Raw genomic sequence first — 20,665 nt, forward strand, 5'->3', positions numbered from 1 at the left:
AATGAAAATAACATACTTTCATTGTACTAAGAATCCCCACAATCAACATCTATTGACCAACAACTCAACTGGACACACCACATAAACACAGTGGCTACAACAGCAGGTCAGAGATTAGGAATACTGCAGTAGTAACTCACCTCCTGTTTCCCCAAAGCCTGTCCACAATTTACAAGGCACAAGTCAGAAGTGTGATGGAATACTCCCAATTGCCTGGATGGATGCAGTTCCAACAACATTCAAGAAGCTTGACATCATCCAAGACAAAATAGCCCATTGATTGGCACCACATGGACAAACATCCACTCCCTCCACCCCCAATGCTCAGTAGCAGTAGTGTGTATTAACTACAAGGTGCACTGCAGAAATTCACTAAAGATCCTCATACAGCACCTTCCAAACCCATGGCCACTTCCATCTGGGAGGACAAGGGAATCAATACAGGAGAACATCACCAGCTGCAAGTTCCCCTCCAAGCCACTCACCATTCTGATTTGGAAATCCTGACTTCACTGTTGCTGGGTCAACATCCTGGAATTCCCGCCTGAATGGCATTGTGGGTCAACCCACAGCATGGGGACTGCAGTGATTCAAGAAGGCAGTGAGTGATGCTCATATTCCACGAATGAATAATAAGAAAGACAGGACATACAAAAGCCAATTGCTGGAAGCTATAATGGGAAGCCAATTCCAAAAATAAGAACACATGAGGAATCCCCAGAAAAGTTGTTATTGGGAAAGGAAACGGATAATAAAACTGAAGTTTTGTTACAATCGGAACATGCCGTCTTGGAATCTACTTGGGAGGGAGAGATGACATAGTGCACTCAAAAAAAATTCTTCCTGAATTATTTATAAGACCATAAGATACAGGAGTAGAATTAGGCTGCTCCACCATTTAATCATGGCTGTTACATTTCTCAAACACAAATGAAAAGGATCAGACTACTGGAGGCTCTGAATATTTCATATCCTTATTCCTTATTCTTTGAATCAAGGAGGTAAACTAATAAAAATATTGGGAGGCACTGGACTAAGTCCGTTGCTGATGCTAGATGATGGTAGAAAGGTGAATGAAGGACAAGATATTAATTGTTAATATATTTGAAGGTTGCAAACCAGTCCCATTATACTGCATCGGATTAAAGAATGACTTAGTAAAAGAATGCAACAAATGCCTATAGAAAGAACTGGTTTTGCTTGGGAATAATCTGACTGAATCCAAAGTATTGGCTTCTTCCAGGGTGGTGTATAGAAGTAAAAAGGAACTGATACTGGAAGAACGTTTGGATTGTTTCCTGACTCTATTGAGATTTCAGGGCAGGTAAAAAGTGTCTATGATAAAGGAGATAATTATCTGAAACAACTAAAACAGAAATAATAACTGGAGGTAAAGAGATTGAAGCTGATAATTCCAGCTCATCATCTATAATAGAAATGTAACACGTCAGTTGAGGGAATTATACCAAACAATGCATTTGGAAATTGAGTCATAATAACAGTAGAGTCAGCAAACAGTCCAAACGTTCACAAAATCCAAAGGTGGGTCACTAAGGTATTACAAAAACACAGGCTAAAATATGAAACCATTTTTACTGGCCAGAACTACATGAATATTTGGTGATTGTTTTGCCAGACATGCCACATATGTCAGGTGTGTTGCTGGAAAAACGCAGCAGGTCAGGCAGCATCCAAGGAGCAGGAGAATCGATGTTTCGGGCATAAGCCCTTCTTCAGGGATCCTGAAGAAGGGCTTATGGCCGAAACGTCGATTCTCCCGCTCCTTGGATGCTGCCTGACCTGCTGTGCTTTTCCAGCAACACATTTTTCAGCTCTGATCTCCAGCATCTGCAGTCCTCACTTTCTCCACATATGTCAGGTAGCAGGCAAACCCCAACCATCAATCAATCCCTTAAATTTAGTTTCTACAACACCTCTTGAAGAACTGTTTTGCCAGGTTCTTATAGGTTGCATAGGACCTCTACATAAAACCAGGGAAAGGGAGTCAGTATCTTTTGACAGTTACAGAAGTTTCAAAAAGACTTCCTAAAAGATTTTTTTTTGGAAAAATATAACAAAAATGGTTATGAAAAAGTAAGTTCAATTTTTCACAAGATATGGATTACCGAAAGAAACACAAGATAAAGTTTCAAAGTTTGTGTCACAAATATTAAAAGAAATAATGAATAATTTTGGAATAAAAAAAATTAAATTTTCAACTTACCATCCAGGGTCTCAAGCAGTATTACAAAGATGCCATCATACTTTGATTAGTCAAAGGTTAGAAATTGTCAGTGAAGTTGGAGTAAAGGAATTCCCTTGTTACCGTTTACAATTAGAAATGCTCCTAATGAATCTACAAGAATCCTTTTGAACTGAGATAGGGATATAATGTGTGAGGATCCCTTAAACTCATGACACATAAACTTATAAACTAATGCTCAGAAACTACGATTCTGACTTATGTACCTAGTGTTCAAAAGAAATGGACCAAAGCAAGCAAGTTGGCTTAAAATACAACTAAAGTGTGCTCTAGAAACAATGGAAGTTACAGCAGATGAAAAAAAGGCCAAAGTTTGAGAGTTTGTTACAGGAGACAAGGTATTATTGTTGTTGCTGGGGGACCAGTAACAGCAAAGATTGCCTGACCAGGAGGTACTATGACAGGGAGGGGAGTCGGGGGAAAAAATGTGCACACAGCAGTGAAAGAAATAAGGTGTGAAATAAAAATCTCAGAATGATTGGAAAATTGATCAGAAACTGAAAACTCAAAATTTCCACAGCAGACTGGATAATAGTGTGCTAAAAAGTTAGATGGAAAATTATACTTGCTTCGACAAAACTATCACATTTCTTTCAAAAGCTATACACTTAAAAGTCAGGCAGAGCGGTACAGTGAGACACTCTGGGATTGACTGTGTGTGTGTGTGTGTTCGGGAGGGAGTTCTACACTGACTGCGGGATAAAGACTCAAAATCCAGTCTCTCTTGGAGGGAAGTTCTTTAGGGGCGACATGGTGGCTCAGTGGTTAGTACTGCTGCTCACAGCGCCAGGGACCCGGGTTTGATTCCTGACTCAGGCGATTGTCTGTGTGGAGTTTGCACATTCTCCCTGTGTCTGCGTAGGTTTCCTTCAGGTGCTCCGGTTTCCTCCCACAAAGATGTGTGGGACAGGTGAATTGGCCATGCTAAATTGTCATAGTGTTAGGTGCATTAGTCAGGGGTAAATGTAGGGGAATGGGTCTGGGTGGGTTACTCTTCAGAGGGTTGGTTTGGGTTTGTTGGGCTGGAAGGCCTGTTTCCATACAGTAGGGAATCTAATCCGAGAAAAAAGACTCATGAATTGATCTGCGTGAGTAAGTCAGAAAAAAATCTTTGATGCATGTTAGCATAGAGAATGCTTTACTCATAAAGCAACATACTTGCTGACACAATACCGATAAATTATTCCCTAACTTGAGCTAATGTACGTTCACTATGAACTAAGTCATAGTCGCTAGAGCTTACATATCATACCAAAATCAGTTGGGTCACACAGACTCTCCTCCGGTTATGGCAATGTCAATGCAGTAACAAAAGTGGATTTCTAACCTATTTCACAACTGGAAGATTGTATCGAGAGAATTGGACAGGCATGATTTATCAAAAAAAAAAGTTTTATTAAAAGGATATTGGTAAATTCCACTGACTGACATGGAATTGTATGTATCAACTTTTGTAACACCAGATGGCATTTGTCAACTTAAAGTCATGCCACTTAGAATGAAAAATGCAGCATCAATGTTTCAATTATTTATCAACAAAGTAATTGAAGGATTACGTTGTTTACATTAATGACTTGCTTGCCTTCATCCAAAATTCAACACAACATTAGCACCACTTGACCAAACTATTTCATTGGCTACAAAGAACCATTTTGGTCATAAATCTGACTAAAACTGAATTTGCTAAAGCAAGGTGACTTATTTGGGCCTTGTGGAGGAATAAGGGTAAACAGTACCGAGAGAATCAACAATAAAGGCTATCTGGATTTCCCTGCGCCTAAGACAAAACATCAAATTTTGTGATATATTGGCATGCGTGGATTTTACTGGAAGTTGTTTCAAATGTCAACATAGTAGAGGCTCCTTTGACAAATTTATTAAAGAAAAGCAAGAAATTTGAATGAACAAAAGAACGTCAGAGTATCTTTGATTATGAGAAGCCTTACAAACTGGCCATTGATGCAAGTTTACTCTATGATTACGATATTGTGATTCAATGGCCATATAGTTATCTTTGTCAAAAACTACACTTTTGTCAACACAAGTATTTGATGGTTGAGAAAAACACACTGACCTTGTGTTGGCTCTACGAACATTCAAAATGTACATACCCAACAACTCTGAAGGGGCTTATTTATATGATCCACAACTCAGATTTTTTTTTTTTGGTGAAATTCTGACAAAAATCTAAGATGATTTAGTTGGAGTTCAATGTTATAGCAATGCTTTGTCAAGAGCAAATATGAATGAAACTAAATACCATGACCAAAATGAACTTGTGTAAAGTATGTTTTTATGAAAATCAGTGCATCTTTCATGTAAATGTTTTTTACTGTTAGCATACCATAAAGACCATAAAGACCCCCTTTCAAACACAAATGTGACAAGGTCTTTGATAAGCAGAGTGGATGGTAATTGGAGGTAGGTATGGGGCTGAGATAATAATCAGATCAGCCATGACCTTATTAATTGACAGAGTAGGCTTGAGGAGTCATATGGCTTACTCCTACTCCTAAGTCCTATGTTTATTTAATAAATGTATACATTTGGAAATAAAATGTTCCCGGATGATTTGCTTTTCTCACTTTTTGATATGACGAACATTTGACTTTACTGTTCTTGTCCATAATTAGTAATGTTTCTTCTATTTCTTTTATTGCATCAATAACGTAATTTTCTTTTTGCTTGAGAGTGTGGATCGATAGTATGATTTATAGTCTCATATATTGTATTCATGGATTCCTATTCATTAGATGCAATAGCAATTATTTTCAAGTAGCAGAAAATGAGTGATTTCAGCAAATTAAATACATTTAACTTCTCTCGCTGTTTAATTTCTATGTAAAGAGTCACCCAGTGAAAACATTTCATGCTATTTGTCTTATTATTCTGCATCATCCATTAATAAGTTACCTTAAGAACATAGGCACAAATATATTAAAATATGCTCAAGACATTTTGTGCACTATTGACTTCAAATCCTCATTATTGCGATTTTTATCAGTCAAAGGTTGCCATTTTCGGTGCAGTAGTCCAACTGAGATCAGGAGTGAAATCCTCATGAATTACTTCATCCAACACTTTCTTAAGTGCTAAAATTAATTCCTTTTACAGAAAAGGATGGAAGGACTGAAGATAAAGTGTTAGATCTCCCTTATGAATTGAGAAGAACAAACCCTACACTTACATAGCACTTATGTATCCTCCAGGAGGCCCAAAACAGTTCAAGGTCAATAAATTACCTTTAAAATGTGGTTATTGTGTCAGTAAGTGAACTGATTGTCAAACCTTCATTCCTGATGAAGGGCTTTTGCTGGAAACGTTGATTTTCCTGCTCCTCGGACACTGTCTGACTTGCTGTGCTTTTCCAGCACCACTCTAATCTTGGGGAATTAGGTGCATATCGCACCATGGCAGATAGTGAAATCTGCATTCAATAAAATTCTGTTATAAAAAACAGCTAGTCTAATGACAACCTTACTGTCGATTGTTGCAAAAAGCTATATCCTTCAATGATGTCCTATGGGGAAGAAAATTTGCTGTCCTTACCTGGTCTAAGATTCCAGGTCCACAGCAATTTGGTTTACTCTTAGGGATGGGCATTAAATACTGGCCTAACCAGTGATGCCCACATCCTATGAATGAATCAAAACAGGCATTCAACACTTATTAGAGAGTATTGCACACTTCATACTGTTTTAGGATAGAGCTGTTAACTTTGTAAATCATAGTAATAATCTTTACTTTCATTAACAACTTATTTTATTCTGATGGGTATTTAATGTGAAGTGGACATCAGTAACCAAGCAGAATCTATACACTTGTACTTATTGTGGCTCATTGTACTTAAAGGAAAAGTACAGAAAGGAATACTAAAACAACTAAAGCAACACTCAGAAACTGGTCCTAAAATAAACTGTGCCTCAAGTACACATTTAAAATCCAAACTCTCATTTTCAAGTAATTAAACATATTCAGTTAAAACATCACAGCTGTGATCCATGCTGCATGCATGCATAACTTGGAGTGGTAAGGCACTCTGTAATTTTCTGTATGCTTGTTCATTTTCAATTTGAACTGTGTCATAGAATCATAGAGATGTACAGCACAGAAACAGACCCTTCGGTCCAACTCGTCCATGCTGAGCAGATATCCTAAAGTCCCATTTGCCAGCATTTGGCCCCTAACCCTCTAAATCTTTCCTATTCATATACCCATCCAAATGCCTTTGAAATATTGTAATTGTACTAGCCTCCACCACTTCCCCTTGCAGCTCATTCCATACATGCACCACCTTCTGTGTGAAAAAGTTGCTTCTTGGGTCCCTTTTAAATTTTTCCCCTCACCCTAAACCTATACCCTCTTGTTCTGGGCTCCCCCACCCCAGGAAAAAACTTTGTCTATTTATCCTATCCATGCACCTCATGATTTTATAAACCTCTATAAGGTTACCCCTCAGCCTTCAACGCTCCAGAGAGAACAGCCCCAGTCTATTCAGCCTCTCCCTATAGCTCAAATCCTCCAACCCTGGCAACATCCTTGTGAATCTTTTCTGAATCCTTTCAAGTTTCACAACATCTTTCCGATAGGAAGGAGACCAGAATTGCATGCAATATTCCAACAGTGGCCTAACCAATATCCTGTACAGCCACAACATGACCTCCCAACTCCTGTACTCAATACTCGGACCAATAAAGGAAAGCATACCAAACACCTTCTTCACTATCCTATCGACTTTCATGGAGCTATGAACCTGCACTCCAAGGTCTCTTTGTTTAGCAACACTCCCTAGGACCTTACCATTAAGTGTATAAGTCTTGCTAAGATTGCTTTCCCAAAATGCAGCACCTCACATTTATCTGAATTAAACTCCATCTGCCACTTCTCAGCCCATTGGCCCATCTGATAAAGATCTCATTGTAATCTGAGGTAACCCTCTTCACTGTCCACTACACCTCCAATTTTGGTGTCACCTGTAAACTTACTAACTATACCTCTTATGCTCACATCCAAATCATTTATATAAATGATGAAAGGTAGTGGACTCAGCACTGATCCTTGTGGCACTCCACTGGTCTCAGGCCTCCAGTCTGAAAAACAACCTCCACCATCATCCTCTGTCTTCAACCTTGAGCCAGTTCTGCATCCAAATGGCTAGTTCTCCCTGTATCCCATGAGATCTAACCTTACTAACCAGTCTCCCATGGGGAACCTTGTTGAATGCCTTACTGAAGTCCATATAGATCATATCTACCGCTCTGCCTTCATGAATCCTCTTTGTTACTTCTTCAAAAAACTTAATCAAATTTGTGAGACATGGTTTCCCACGCACAAAACCATGTTGGCTATCCCTAATCAGTCCTTGCGTTTCCAAATACATGTACATCCTATCCCTCAGCATTCTCTCCAACAACTAGCCCACCACCGATGTCAGGCTCACCAGTGTATACTTCACTGGCTAGTCCTTTCTCTGGACTCTCATTATCTCATTTCTGAAGGCTCCCCATTTTCCAGCCATCCCTTTATCTGCGAACATTTGCCCCCAATCAGCTTTTGGAAGTTCTTGCCAAATACCATCAAAATAGGCCTTTCTCAACTTTTAGATCTGGTCTAACCTTTTCCATAACTATTTTAAAACTACTAGAATTATGATTGCTGGCCCCAAAGTGCCACCACTGATACCTCAGTCACCTGCCCTGCCTTATTTCCCAAGAGTAGGTCAAGTTTTGCACCTTCTCTAGTAGGTACATCCATATACTGAATCAGAAAATTGCCTTGTACCAAATTCCTCTCCATCTAAACCCTTAACACTACGGAAGTCCCAGTCAATGTTAGGAAAGTTAAAATCTTCTATCATAACCACCCTATTATTCTTACAGATAACGGAGATCTCCTTACAAATTTGTTTCTCAAGTTCTCTCTGACTCTTCGGGGGTCTATAATACAATCCCAATAAGGTAATCATCCCTTTCTTATTTCTTAGTTTCCCTGGATGTATTTCAGGGAATAACCTCCCTCCGTACAGCTGTAAGGCTATTCCCTTATCAAAAACACCACTCCCCTTCCTCTCTTGCCTCCCTTTCCTGCAGCATTTGTATGCTAGAACATTAAGCTGCCAGGTGCAACCCTCTTGAACTGTCCTATCTGTCCATTTTCCTTCCAAACCATCTGCTCCACCTTCCGCTCTGACCTATCACTATCACCCCCCCCCGCACCAACCTATTGCATTCCCAGCTACCTTCCCCCCCTATTTATTTCTCAGCCACCTTCTCCCCCTCCCCCACATTCCTGATGAAGGGCTTATGCTCAAATCATCGATTCTCCTGCTCCTCAGATGCTGCCTGACCTGCTGTGCATTTCCAGTGCCACAAATTTTGACTCTGATCTCCAGCATCTGGCAATCCTCACTTTGTCCCAGTTAATATATGAGCCAAACTCATACAGAATAGGGACGCAAATCAACAATCTCTATAACACAAACTATGTTATGCAGAACTATAACTGAAACCTATTCCCCAATCAAAGTGATAAGGGTTATTTAACCTTTTCAAAATTAGACAATAATGTATTTTTTTCCCTACTGCTTTTGACTTTGAGTTTGCATATAATTGATCAATGTGCACATAAACCTTCAGTGACTTACCGCAATAAAAAGGTCACAATGTATAATGATTCTCTTCATTGATGTAGGTTTGCTTGTTGAGCTAGAAGGTTCATTTCCAGACATTTCGTGAGCATACTAAGTAACATCTTCAGTGAGCCTCCAAATGAAGCACTGGTGATGTAGCCCGCTTTCTATTTATATGTGTGAGTTTCCTAGGGTCGGTGATATCATTTCCCATTGTGACATCACTTCCTGTTCCTTTTTCTCGGGGGTGGTAAATGGGATCCAAGTCAATGTTGATAGAGTTCTGGTTGGAATGCCATGCTTCTCGGAATTCTCGTGCGTGTCTCTGTTTGGCTTGTCCAAGGATGGATGTGTTGTCCCAGTCGAAGTGGTGTCCTTCCTCATCCATATGTAAGGATACTAGTCAGAGTGGGTCGTTTTGTGGCTGGTTGATGTTCATATATCCTGGTGGCTAGTTTTCTGACTGTTTGTCCTACATTGGACAAAATGTAGAACGATATGACCCACTCTCACTTGTATTCTTACATACGGACAAGGAAGGACACACTTTGACTGGGACAACCTATCCATCCTAGGACAAGGCAAACAGAGACATGCACGAGAATTCCTAGAAGCATGGCATTCCAACCGTAACTCTATCAACAAACATATTGACTTGGATCTCATTTACCACCCCCGAGTAAAAAAAGGAAATGACGATGCCACAGGAAATGACATCACCAAACCTAGGAAGCTCAAACATATAAATAGAAAGCAGACTACACCACCAGTGCTTCATTCCGAGGTTCACTGAAGATGTTACCTCGTATGCTGACGAAACAAACTGAAAACGAACCTTCCAGCTCAGTGAACAAATCTACATCCAGAACCTCAACCTGAGTTACAAATCTCAAAACTCAGTTCTCTTCATCAATATACTTATCCGAGCTTCATATATTAAAAATAAATAACTGCTTGCTGATAAATGCAGTACTGTACTATTCAGAATATGAAGGGTAATACAGAACTTATATAGTTAATGTAAAATAAGCACTACAAAATAGATTGAGACAAAGTGTTGCTTAAACTGAACAGAAGACCACTATGAGTAAACATAATGCATAGACAGACCTCAGTTGTAACAACTGATTGCATTCACATAAATTCACAGTGAATATATGAGAATAATCAAATGCTCTGTATTTTCTTCCTCAAACATCTTTGGTCATGACCTATCATCGTCTTATTTAAATTGCTCCTTATTATCTACGTGTTTGTTACTATTTATAACAATATTAATGTAGCTCACTGTCAAATTTTGGTTGATAAAGCTAGAAAGCACCTTGGCATATTTTAGCATATTAAGTACATTATACAGTACATAAACTGCTTTTGTCTACTGTCAAAATGTATACCCAAATATGAGGGAATATGTAGGAATGGTGATCACAAATGACTGTGTACCTAATCTGTATAGAATACCATAGAATAATTAGGTATATCAGGAATAAAATAATGACTACAGAAAGATTAGGGCAGGGGTAGTGCTAAATGAATATTTTTCGTCAGTATTCACACTGGAAAAAGACAATGTTGTCGAAGAGAACACTGAGATTCAGGCGACTAGACTAGTTGGGATTAAGGTTCACAAAGAGGAGCTGTTAGCAATTCTGGAAAGTGTGGAGATTGATAAATCCCCTGGGCTTGAGGGGATTTATCCTGGGATTCTCTGGGAAGCCAGGGAGGAGATTGGCTTTGATCTTTATATTGTCGTTTTGTCTACAGGAATAGTCCCAGAAGACTGGAGGATAGCAAATGTTGTTCCCGTGTTCAAGAAGGGGAGGAGAGACAACCCTGGTAATTATAGACCAGTGAGCTTTACTTCGGTTGTGGGTAAAGTTTTGGAAAAGGTTATAAGAAATAGGATTTATAATCATCTAGAAAGGAATAGGTTGATTAGGTATAGTCAACACGGTTTTGTGAAGGTAGGTCATGCCTCACAAACCTTATTGAGTTCTTTGAGAAGGTGATCAAACAGGTGGATGAGGGTAAAGCGGTTAATGTGGTGTATATGGATTTCAGTAAGGCATTTGATAAGGCTCCCTATGATAGGCTATTGCATAAAATACTGAGGCATGGGATTGAGGATGATCTAGCAGTTTGGTTAAAAAATTGGCTGGCTGAAAGAAGACAGAGAGTGGTGGTTGATGGGAAATGTTAATCCTGGAATTCAGTACTAGAGGTGTACCGCAAGGATCTGTTTTGGGGCCACTGATGTTTGTCATTTTTATAAATGACGTGGATGAGGGCATAGATGGATGGGTTAGTAAATTTGCGGATGACACTAAGGTTGGAAGAGTTGTGCATAGTGCCCGAAAGATGTTGTAGGTTACACAGAGACATGGAAAAGCTGTAGAGCTGGGCTGAGAGGTGACAAATGGAGATTAATGCGGAAAAGTATGAGGTGATTCACTTTGGAAGGGGTAACAGGAATGCAGAGCACTGGGGTATGGTAAGAGTCTTGGTAGTGTAGATGAACAGAGAGATCTCAGTGTCACGTACATAGATCCCTGAAAGTTGCCACTGAGGTTGATATGAAAATGTGTTGCTGGAAAAGCGCAGCAGGTCAGGCAGCATCCAGGGAACAGGAGAATCGACGTTTCGGGCATAAGCCCTTCTTCAGGAACGAAGACCTCCTTATGCCCGAAACGTCGATTCTCCTGTTCCCTGGATGCTGCCTGACCTGCTGCGCTTTTCCAGCAACACATTTTCAGCTCTGATCTCCAGCATCTGCAGTCCTCACTTTCTCCACCGAGGTTGATATGTTTGTTAAGAAGACATACGGTATGTTACCTTTTATTGGTAGAGGAATTGAGTTTCAGGGCCATGAGATCATGCTGCAGCTGTACAAATCTCTGGTGCGGCTGCACTTGGAGTATTGTATATAGTTCTGGTCACTAGATTTAGGAAGGATGTGGAAGCTTTGGAAAGGGTACGGAGGAGATTTACTAGGATATTGCCTGGTATGGAGGTTAGGTCTTTTGAGGAAAGGCTGAGGGACTTGAGGCTGTTTTTGTTAGAAAGAAGACGGTTGAGAGGTGACTTAATTGAAACATACAAGATAATCAGAGGATTAGATAGGGTAGACAATGAGAGGGTTAGATAGGGTAGACAATGAGAGACCATTTTTTCCTCGGATGGTGATGGCTAGCATGAGGGGATAGAGCTTTAAATTGAGCGGTGATAGATATAGGACAGAGATCGTTTCTTTACTCATAGAGTAGTAGGGGCATGGAACGCAATGCCTGCAACAGTAGTAGACTCGCCAAATTTAAGGGAATTTAAATGATCATTGGATCATATGGATGATAATGGAATAGTGTATGTTAGGTGGGCTTTAGATTGGTTTCACAGGTTGGCGCTACATTGAGGGCCGAAGGGCCTGTGTTGCGCTGGAATATTCTATGTTCTATTGTCTATGTACCACTATGAGGCATAAGTGCTCATACTATTGAGAAGTCAATGTTGGAAATGACACATCATAAACAAGAGGATTATGTTTTAAATTCCAATATGTACATCAATGGCAATTCTAAAGACTCAACGGGAAATTATTTCTTCTGCTCGATTTTAGTTACTAGCATCCTAATTAGTAGGAAGATCTATTAAGATGAAGATTTCTAATAAAATTGTAATTACTACGTTATTAACAGATATGATTTTATTAGAAACACAAGAAATCTTTCCAAATATTTCTTCTGGTTAAAGTGCGTATTTTATACTGTTGGAGAGGATTTATTTTCTGCACAAGCCAAGGGTGCATTAAATTCACATTATAGATTCAAAGAAACAATAAACATGGTAGCCATATCTATGCCAGTGTCAGTCCTGTTTTTTGAACTTTTGGAATTCTATTCCAGCTTTTTCCCATGCAGACATTTTAGTTTGTGAACATTTAATTTCTGAAAGTCACATAAGCTCAATTACATTCTCAAAGATACTTGACAGGCAGGAAAGCGTGTCAGGCACAACTGCAATAGAGACAGGGAAATTGGTCCTTGTCAGAAAGGAATCATAACAGTTAACACGGTTAGTATTAAAACTGAAAATACTGTTTTATTGTGGAATTACTGACAATGAAGATCTAAACATTTGTTGATGGTGAACTGCATAAAAATATTGGTACAGTTATATGTTGGTTTACATGAGGCTGTGTTTGACAGTTTGATTGTCTTGCTTTTGAGAATGCTATAAATCCTATGACCTGATTTGTTCCTGTTCATTAAGTCCTCAATACGTATATTATTATTCACAGAGGGATATTGCATCTAATTTTTAGAAATAGTTGTTCTGAAAGCACCATTGCAACACCCTCACTCAGGGTTGAAATGAAAACATTCATGCACGCGCACACATACACACACACATACACACACAAGAGAAATCTGGTATACAAAATTTTCCATGATTAAAAAGTAGCATGGTTGCAGTATACACACACTTAATTTACATGAGTGAAAAATGCATAACTGAGTTAAGCTACTGGACTAACTTTGGTTCTTTGTTAAGTAATGGAACAAACAATCTGGTAATACTTAGACTGAGTAATTGCATTTTTGGCTACCAAGTTTGTAAAATATTACAGTGCAGTCACAATCTAGGTTGACATGTTACTAGCACCAGGTACATATATAAATGTTTGTTCTAGTGAAACGTAACTTGAAAAGTAAAACTTAAAAGATCAATAAAAGAAATGTCTTTCAATGCAGAGAATGATGTTATTGCTCTGCTAAAAATCAGTGGAAATTCTTAGCATCAGTGGTCCAACAAATGGATTGGAACGTTCATATCTGTGTTTTTCAAGATTCAACATATCATTATACAACATCTAAAGCTAGTCTTACTGAAATAGCAGCGCTGCATTTATACAAAGCCTGAGTAAGTGGTTTCGAGCTATGGTATGCATCCTGACTTTTCTAACATTAGATGTAAGCAGTGCTCAGTCATATTACAATTAATAAGAGATTGTATCCATGATATGTAGAATCTGTTTGGCAATAGAAGAGTCCGTCTTTTGGCTGAAGCAGTGTGATCTTCTTTTTCAGTATTAATGAAGCACAATCTGAATTTTCATTTGGAGGATTCCACCAAGTTCACCAGTGAGGTAGTCTTTATCATGCTTATCTTCAAGACGATCAAGTTCCTTCTTTTTAAAGAGGGGCACACTGCTTATTTCTAATGAGTAGGCTCCGGGAAGTGGCTTCTTCTTGGTCAGATGTAGATAGCTTATACCATCCTTTTGGTTAATTTTGAAGAGACCTTTTTCATTGCCAAGGTCAATCAAGTAACGTACATGATTTGTCAAGGTAGAAATAGCTGGAACAAACTGCAAGATGTGGTCCTTATTGCTGAGTTCAGAAATGTTGAGATTGAAGATAAATGGATTATCTGTACTTAAACTGGCAAGGCTCATTTGCAAACTGTCTGCATCTTTCTCCTGGGGAAAGAAAAAAATCAGAGTATAAACTTGTTGCAACAAAGTGATAATTTATTAATCTGCAAACAACTATAGCACTTTCAGCATGCTTCCAGTGTGCACCATTTGTTTATTAAAGGGAACACTGACTGGTTAACTCAGTTGACTAGATCGTTAGTTTGTGGTGCAGAGTGATGGCAACAGTGTAGGTTCAATTTCTGCACTAGTTCCTGATGAAGGGCTTTTGCCCGAAACGTCGATTTCGAAGCTCCTTGGATGCTGCCTGAACTGCTGTGCTCTTCCAGCACCACTAATCCAGAATCTGGTTTCCAGCATCTGCAGTCATTGTTTTTACCTCAATTTCTGCACCAGCTGCACCACAAACAAATTACAAAAACAGTTTACAACAAACAGTTACATTTACAGCTGCATACAAGAGACAGCAATTTTACAAGGGAGAGGAGCAGCAAAGCCAGGCCCCAAACCCTACCATTCAAACAGTTTACAGGGACATGAGGACAAACCTCAAATCCCAGTTTCACATATAAAAATATAAAGAGACATCAACAATGACATTTGTACATTAGCCAGATGTTTTTCAGATGTTACTTGGATGTAGGGTATTGGTCACATAATTTGCATTGCTCCAATTTAAAAAGAGATGCAAATGCCAACTCCTAATTCACTAAGTGACATATCTGTAAGTAAATGGTGATATCCGAATGGTGTACTATTCGTGGAATTTTGATTCCTGCGTGATTAGGGTCAGGTAATGACATTATTATTCTTTTGATTTTGGCTTTAAAATATTGATATTTTGATCTTTCAAATAAAACAAAAAAAAAAAGAACTAATTCCTTTAATTATGGCACAATATTACGTACAAGAATTGAGGAATGAAAAATATTTCATAAACTACCATGCATCATTCTTAATAAAATTCAGTCAAACATAACAAAGGAGCAAAGTAGTCCAATCGGCCACTCAACCCTTCTTTGCCACTTAGAAAGATCATAGGAGAAAGTAAGGACTGCAGATGCTGGAGAGTCAGAGCGACGTTCCAGTCAAGAGGGCAGTGCTGAACAATCCCACCGCTCTGTGGTCAACCACTTCAACTCCCCCTCACACTCTGCCAAGGGCATGCAAATCCTGGTCCTCCTCCACTGCCAAATCAAAGCCACCCACCAACTAGTGGAAGAAGCCTCATCTTCCACCTCGGGACCCTACAACCACACAGCATCAACAGTGACTTCGTCAGTTTCCAAATCTCCCCACCCCCCTACCTCACCCCAGACCCAACCCTCCAACTCGGCACTGCCCTCTTGACCTGACCTACCTGTTGATCTTCCTTCCCACCTATCCGCTCCACCCTCCCCATCGACCTATCACAGTCACCTCTCTCCTGCATCCACCTATTGCTATCCCACCTACCTACCCCCAGTCTCACCCCCATCCCTTTATCTCTCAACCCCCTTCCTCCTCCATCTTCCTGATGAAGTGCTTATGCCCAAAACGTTGATTCTCCTGCTGCTTGGATGCTGCCTGACCTGCTGTGCTTTTTCCAGCGCTACACTTTTCAACTTAGAAACATCATGGCTGATCCAACTAGCTCATAATCTACCCACAGATGACAAAACTTCATCCCCTTACTATCAAGAGTCCAACTACTTCAGCCTAAAGAGATTAAAAGACTAATTCACTACTTTTCACGAGAGAGCATCCCAAAGACTAATGGTCCTCTTTGACAAAACAAATTAATCTTCGTCTTACATCGGTGACCACTTATTTTTAAACAGTGACTGATCGATCTAGAATCTCCTACAAGAGAAAATCTTATTTCCACAATCACCCTGTAAAGACTCCTCAGGATCGCATATGTTTCAAATGAGTAACCTCTTTACTGTTCTAAACTCTAGCAAATACTTCCTAATGAAGAGCTCATACTTGAAATGTCGACTCTCCTACTCCTTGGATGTTACCTGACCGGCTGTGCTTTTCCAGCAACACACTCTTGACTCTGATCTCCAGCATCTGCAGTCCTCACTTTCGTCTAGCAAATATAAACCTAGTCCGTCCAACATTTCTTCATAAGACAATTATCATTAGTATTAGTGTGGTAAAGCTTCTCTGGAATGCTTCCAACATATTAGATCCTCCCTTAAATAAGGAGACCAATGCCAGTACTACAGATGTGATCTTACCAATGCCCGATATGTATTCAGCCTCTCTCTCAAGAAAGAATGACATTCTGTTGGCTTAATTACTTGCTGTATCTGCACACTAACTCTTTGTGGTTCATGCACAAAGACTCCCTGACCGATTGAATTTCAGAACTTTGCAATTCCTCAGCTTTTAGATAAGATGCACCTTTTTTATTCTTCCTACTAAAACGGACAATTTCACATCTTCCCACACTGTCATCCATTTGTCAGATTATATATATATATATTCCCTTCACAACTTACAGCACATTTAGCAATCCTCACTTTGTTCTTTTCATCTCAGTAACTTATGACTCAATGTTGCAGCCCCAGCATTGAACCTCGTAATCTTGCAAATTACAAAATGTCCCATGAGTGCCCTTTTTTAAAATTTCCTGTTAGCTAGCCAATCTTCTATCCATGCCACTCTTATACCATGAGTTCTTATGTCTACACTAAGCTTTGATGGAGCACCATATCAAGTGCCTTCTGGAAATTTAAGTTCAGTCAGGCAACCTTTATCATAGCATGTTATTTATTTAAAGAACTTCACTAAGTTGATTAAACATAATTTTCCTTTCACAAAACCTTGTTAACTCTGCCTGATTACCATGGTCATTTTTAAGTGCCGATATGAGAACTTTAGTAACTTTTAATGACTTCCCCATGACATTTACAGCAACCAGTCTGTAGATTCCTGCTTTCTATCTCCATTTTTTGAATAAAGGAGTTGCATTCACTATTTTCCAATCTAATGGAACCATCCCAGAATTAAGGACATTTTCAAAATTAGTCCATCAGGACACAAGGACTTGTCAGCCCAGAGCTCCAACAATTTGCTCAATACTACATCCCTGGAGATTATAATTTCTTGGGTCTCTTAATTCCTTCTATTCCTGATTTACAGTATTTGTGGGATGATACTGCTCTATACTGTTCTATGTTACTTGTATCCTCTACAGTGAAGACTTTGTAAAATACCTGTTCGTTCATTGGCAATCTCTTTATTTTGCATTAATTTGTCCTGAATCACTTGCTATAGGAGTAAGCTTCACTTTGTTAACTTTTTTTAAAAAAAATGTGTCTATAGGAACTCTTGCTATCTGTTTTCATATTTCTAGTCAGCTTTCTCTCAGGCTTTAATTTTCCCTCCTTACTAATCTTTCAATCAATCTAAGTTTTATTTTATGTTGTGTCTTGCCACTTTGTGCAATGACACTTTCTTCGCTAATCAAGGACAGTGGTGTGTCTCCTAGAAATTATCCTATTTTGTATATTCTGAAATATCCCCTTAAATATCTGCTACTACATCTCAACTAATCCTTTCCTTAACTTAATTAACAAGCCGACTGCAGTAAAATATTATGCAAAACCAAATAGTGATTAGTGAAAAGTTACATCTTAAACACTTCCATTTCTAGCACTTAGCACATTGAGCAGAAATTACTGTCTCCAGCCAAACCCCTTCAAATGGGGGGATTGGCAAATGTTAGCATACCTCCTTGGCTAATGCCGCATACTATCATCAGCCAGCAGGAGGTATTATAGGCAAGTCATTTGTTATTCTTGAGTTTCAAATGCCCAATGACATTGATGTTAACCTACCAGCTGAATCTAAGTGACTTTCTAAGGATTGTTTAAATAGTGTCATTACCTTAACAACTTGTTGCAATCATTTTCTCAAGATATACAAAATATTGTGAAAGATAACCGTTGAAATTTAATTTGAAAGTTACGTTTCAACTATCCTACAAAAGAAAACTCAGCTTTTTTGGTCAGCAGCAAAGCCAAGATATAAATTGCTGACCACAATTTGAACGGTGCCCTTAACTTTTTGTGCTGGAGCTTTAGGGACTCTCTTTCTTGGCTGTAAAATGCAGATTTCATTTCAGAGAGCCATGAGGGCGAGTGAAAAGGTACAGAAACTTCAAGGTCACGGTCCCCCTTTATAATAGAAGTGGAAAGGATATGCCTTGATATCCAGCAGTTTTTAATTGTGCTGAGTATTTTGTTTAAAGTTCTTGAATATCTTTTCAAATTATTTTAATCTTTCAATGTCTTTTAATTGGTTGGAATATAAAAGCACCGTTGTGCTACTGAGACTTTATAAAGCTCTGGTTAGGCCTCATTTGGAGTACTGTGTCCAGTTTTGGTCCCCACACCTCAGGAAGGACATACTGGCACTGGAGCGTGTCCAGCGGAGATTCACACGGATGATCCCTGGAATGGTAGGTCTAACATATGAGGAACGGCTGAGGATCCTGGGATTGTATTCATTGGAGTTTCGAAGATTAAGGGGAGATCTAATAGTAACTTACAAGATAATACATGGCTTGGAGAGGGTGGACGCTAGGAAATTGTTTCCGTTAAGCGAGGAGACTAGGACCCATGGACACAGCCTTAGAATTAGAGGAGGTAAATTCAGAACAGAAATGCAGAGACATTTCTTCAGCCAGAGAGTGGTGGACCTTTAGATTTAGATTAGATTACTTACAGTGTGGAAACAGGCCCTTCGGCCCAACCAGTCCACACTGCCCCGCCGAAGCGCAACCCACCCATACCCCTACCTTTACCCCTTACCTAATACTATGGGCAATTTAGCATGGCCAATTCACCTGACCTGCACATCTTTGGACTGTGGGAGGAAACCGGAGCACCCGGAGGAAACCCACGCAGACACGGGGAGAATGTGCAAACTCCACACAGTCAGTCGCCTGAGGCGGGAATTGAACCCGGGTCTCTGGCGCTGTGAGGCAGCAGTGCTAACCACTGTGCCACCGTGGGCCTGTGGAATTCATTGCCGCAGAGTGCAGTGGAGGCTGGGACGCTAAATGTCTTCAAGGCAGAGATTGATAAATTCTTGATGTCACAAGGAATTAAGGGCTACGTGGAGAATGCGGGTAAGTGGAGTTGAAATGCCCATCAGGCATGATTGAATGGCGGAGTGGACTCGATGGGCCGAATGGCCTTACTTCCGCTCCTATGTCTTATGGTCTTATAATTACTTTTTAAAGTTTGTGGCACTTTTAATATAATCTAATGTGTAGGCAAGGAAAATAAATAATAATTTCTAATTTTTCAAACACTTTGGAATGCTTTTAGATGTTTTGAGTTGACCAGCTGCCGATAATAGGACTTGCACACTCAAAATGTTTGTACAGAGAACTGTGGACTCTTGGATTCATTTTAGCTTTCATAATAGGGATTTTGAGTTCAAATGCTTATAGAATGGATTATAGTGGGTGGGAGTGGTGCTAATAATTCTGCAAGTTTGTTTCCTTAAAAACTTTTATATAAGAAGGAAGATTCCCAATACAGTTTCCATTATAAATAATTTCCTAAAGGGTCCCACAGCTGCTGCTAAAGATTCTTGGTATAAATTTCTGGGCAACTGAGGGGGCATCTAGACCAAGTCTCTCATGGCTAAGTCTGCACCAGAATATTCAAAAAGTGGTTTGGGCAGGATATTCGTTGGCAGGATATTCCAACTGCCCATTGGCTGTTTAAGTACTGCATATGTGTACACACCGGGACCTCATTTAAGTCAAAATGCTCAGTAGCAACAAACATCTGAACCAAAAACAGAAAGTTATCTTTCAATCATTCTAAAAAGGGCTCTGACTTTTCTGTAAGTGACAAGGTAAATGTTCTGAAGAAAGGTCATTGGACTCAAAATAAACTTGCTTTCTCTCTACAGATGTTGCCAAACCTGCTGAGTTTCTTCGCAACTTCTGCTTTTGTTTCAGAGTTCCAGCATCTGTAGTTTTTTTGTTATATTTATATACAAACACCCGAATGTTTGCTACTAGTCCAACTGGAAGATTTGGGGGTGTGATAAATGCTGAAAATATCATGGCCTGAAACATGTGGCTTTTGTAAATAACAACAATTTTACTATTGGATTAATTTTGCTGAATTAAATGGTGAAAGCATGTTTTCCTTTGTAGGAGAGACTAGGAATAGAAGAGCAAAATTTAAAAATAAAGGCCCTTCCTTTAAGATGGAGATGAAAATTTTCTCTTGTGTGCCATTAGTCTATGGAAGTCTCTTCCCCAGAGAGCAGCAGAGACTGGATCTTTGAATATCTTTAAGGCAGAGTCAAATAAGTTTTTGACTGA

The 20,665-nt window shown here is 39.3% G+C and overlaps 1 protein-coding gene across 1 annotated transcript in view; it reads right to left on the bottom strand.

Annotated features, from left to right (window-relative positions):
* Positions 1-12,960: 12,960 nt before the first annotated feature.
* Positions 12,961-20,665, bottom strand: part of LOC122542423 (fibrillin-1-like) — a 610,102-nt gene continuing 602,397 nt past the window's right edge. The window contains exon 65 of the mRNA XM_087981979.1: positions 12,961-14,367. Coding sequence (XP_087838105.1) covers positions 13,978-14,367 — 390 coding nt within the window. The 3' untranslated portion in view covers positions 12,961-13,977. The remainder of the gene's footprint in view (positions 14,368-20,665) is intronic.

This window comes from Chiloscyllium plagiosum, unplaced genomic scaffold (assembly GCF_037043375.1).
Source record: "Chiloscyllium plagiosum isolate Xiang-an unplaced genomic scaffold, Cpla_swu_hap1 HiC_scaffold_42, whole genome shotgun sequence".
Taxonomy (NCBI): domain Eukaryota; kingdom Metazoa; phylum Chordata; class Chondrichthyes; order Orectolobiformes; family Hemiscylliidae; genus Chiloscyllium; species Chiloscyllium plagiosum.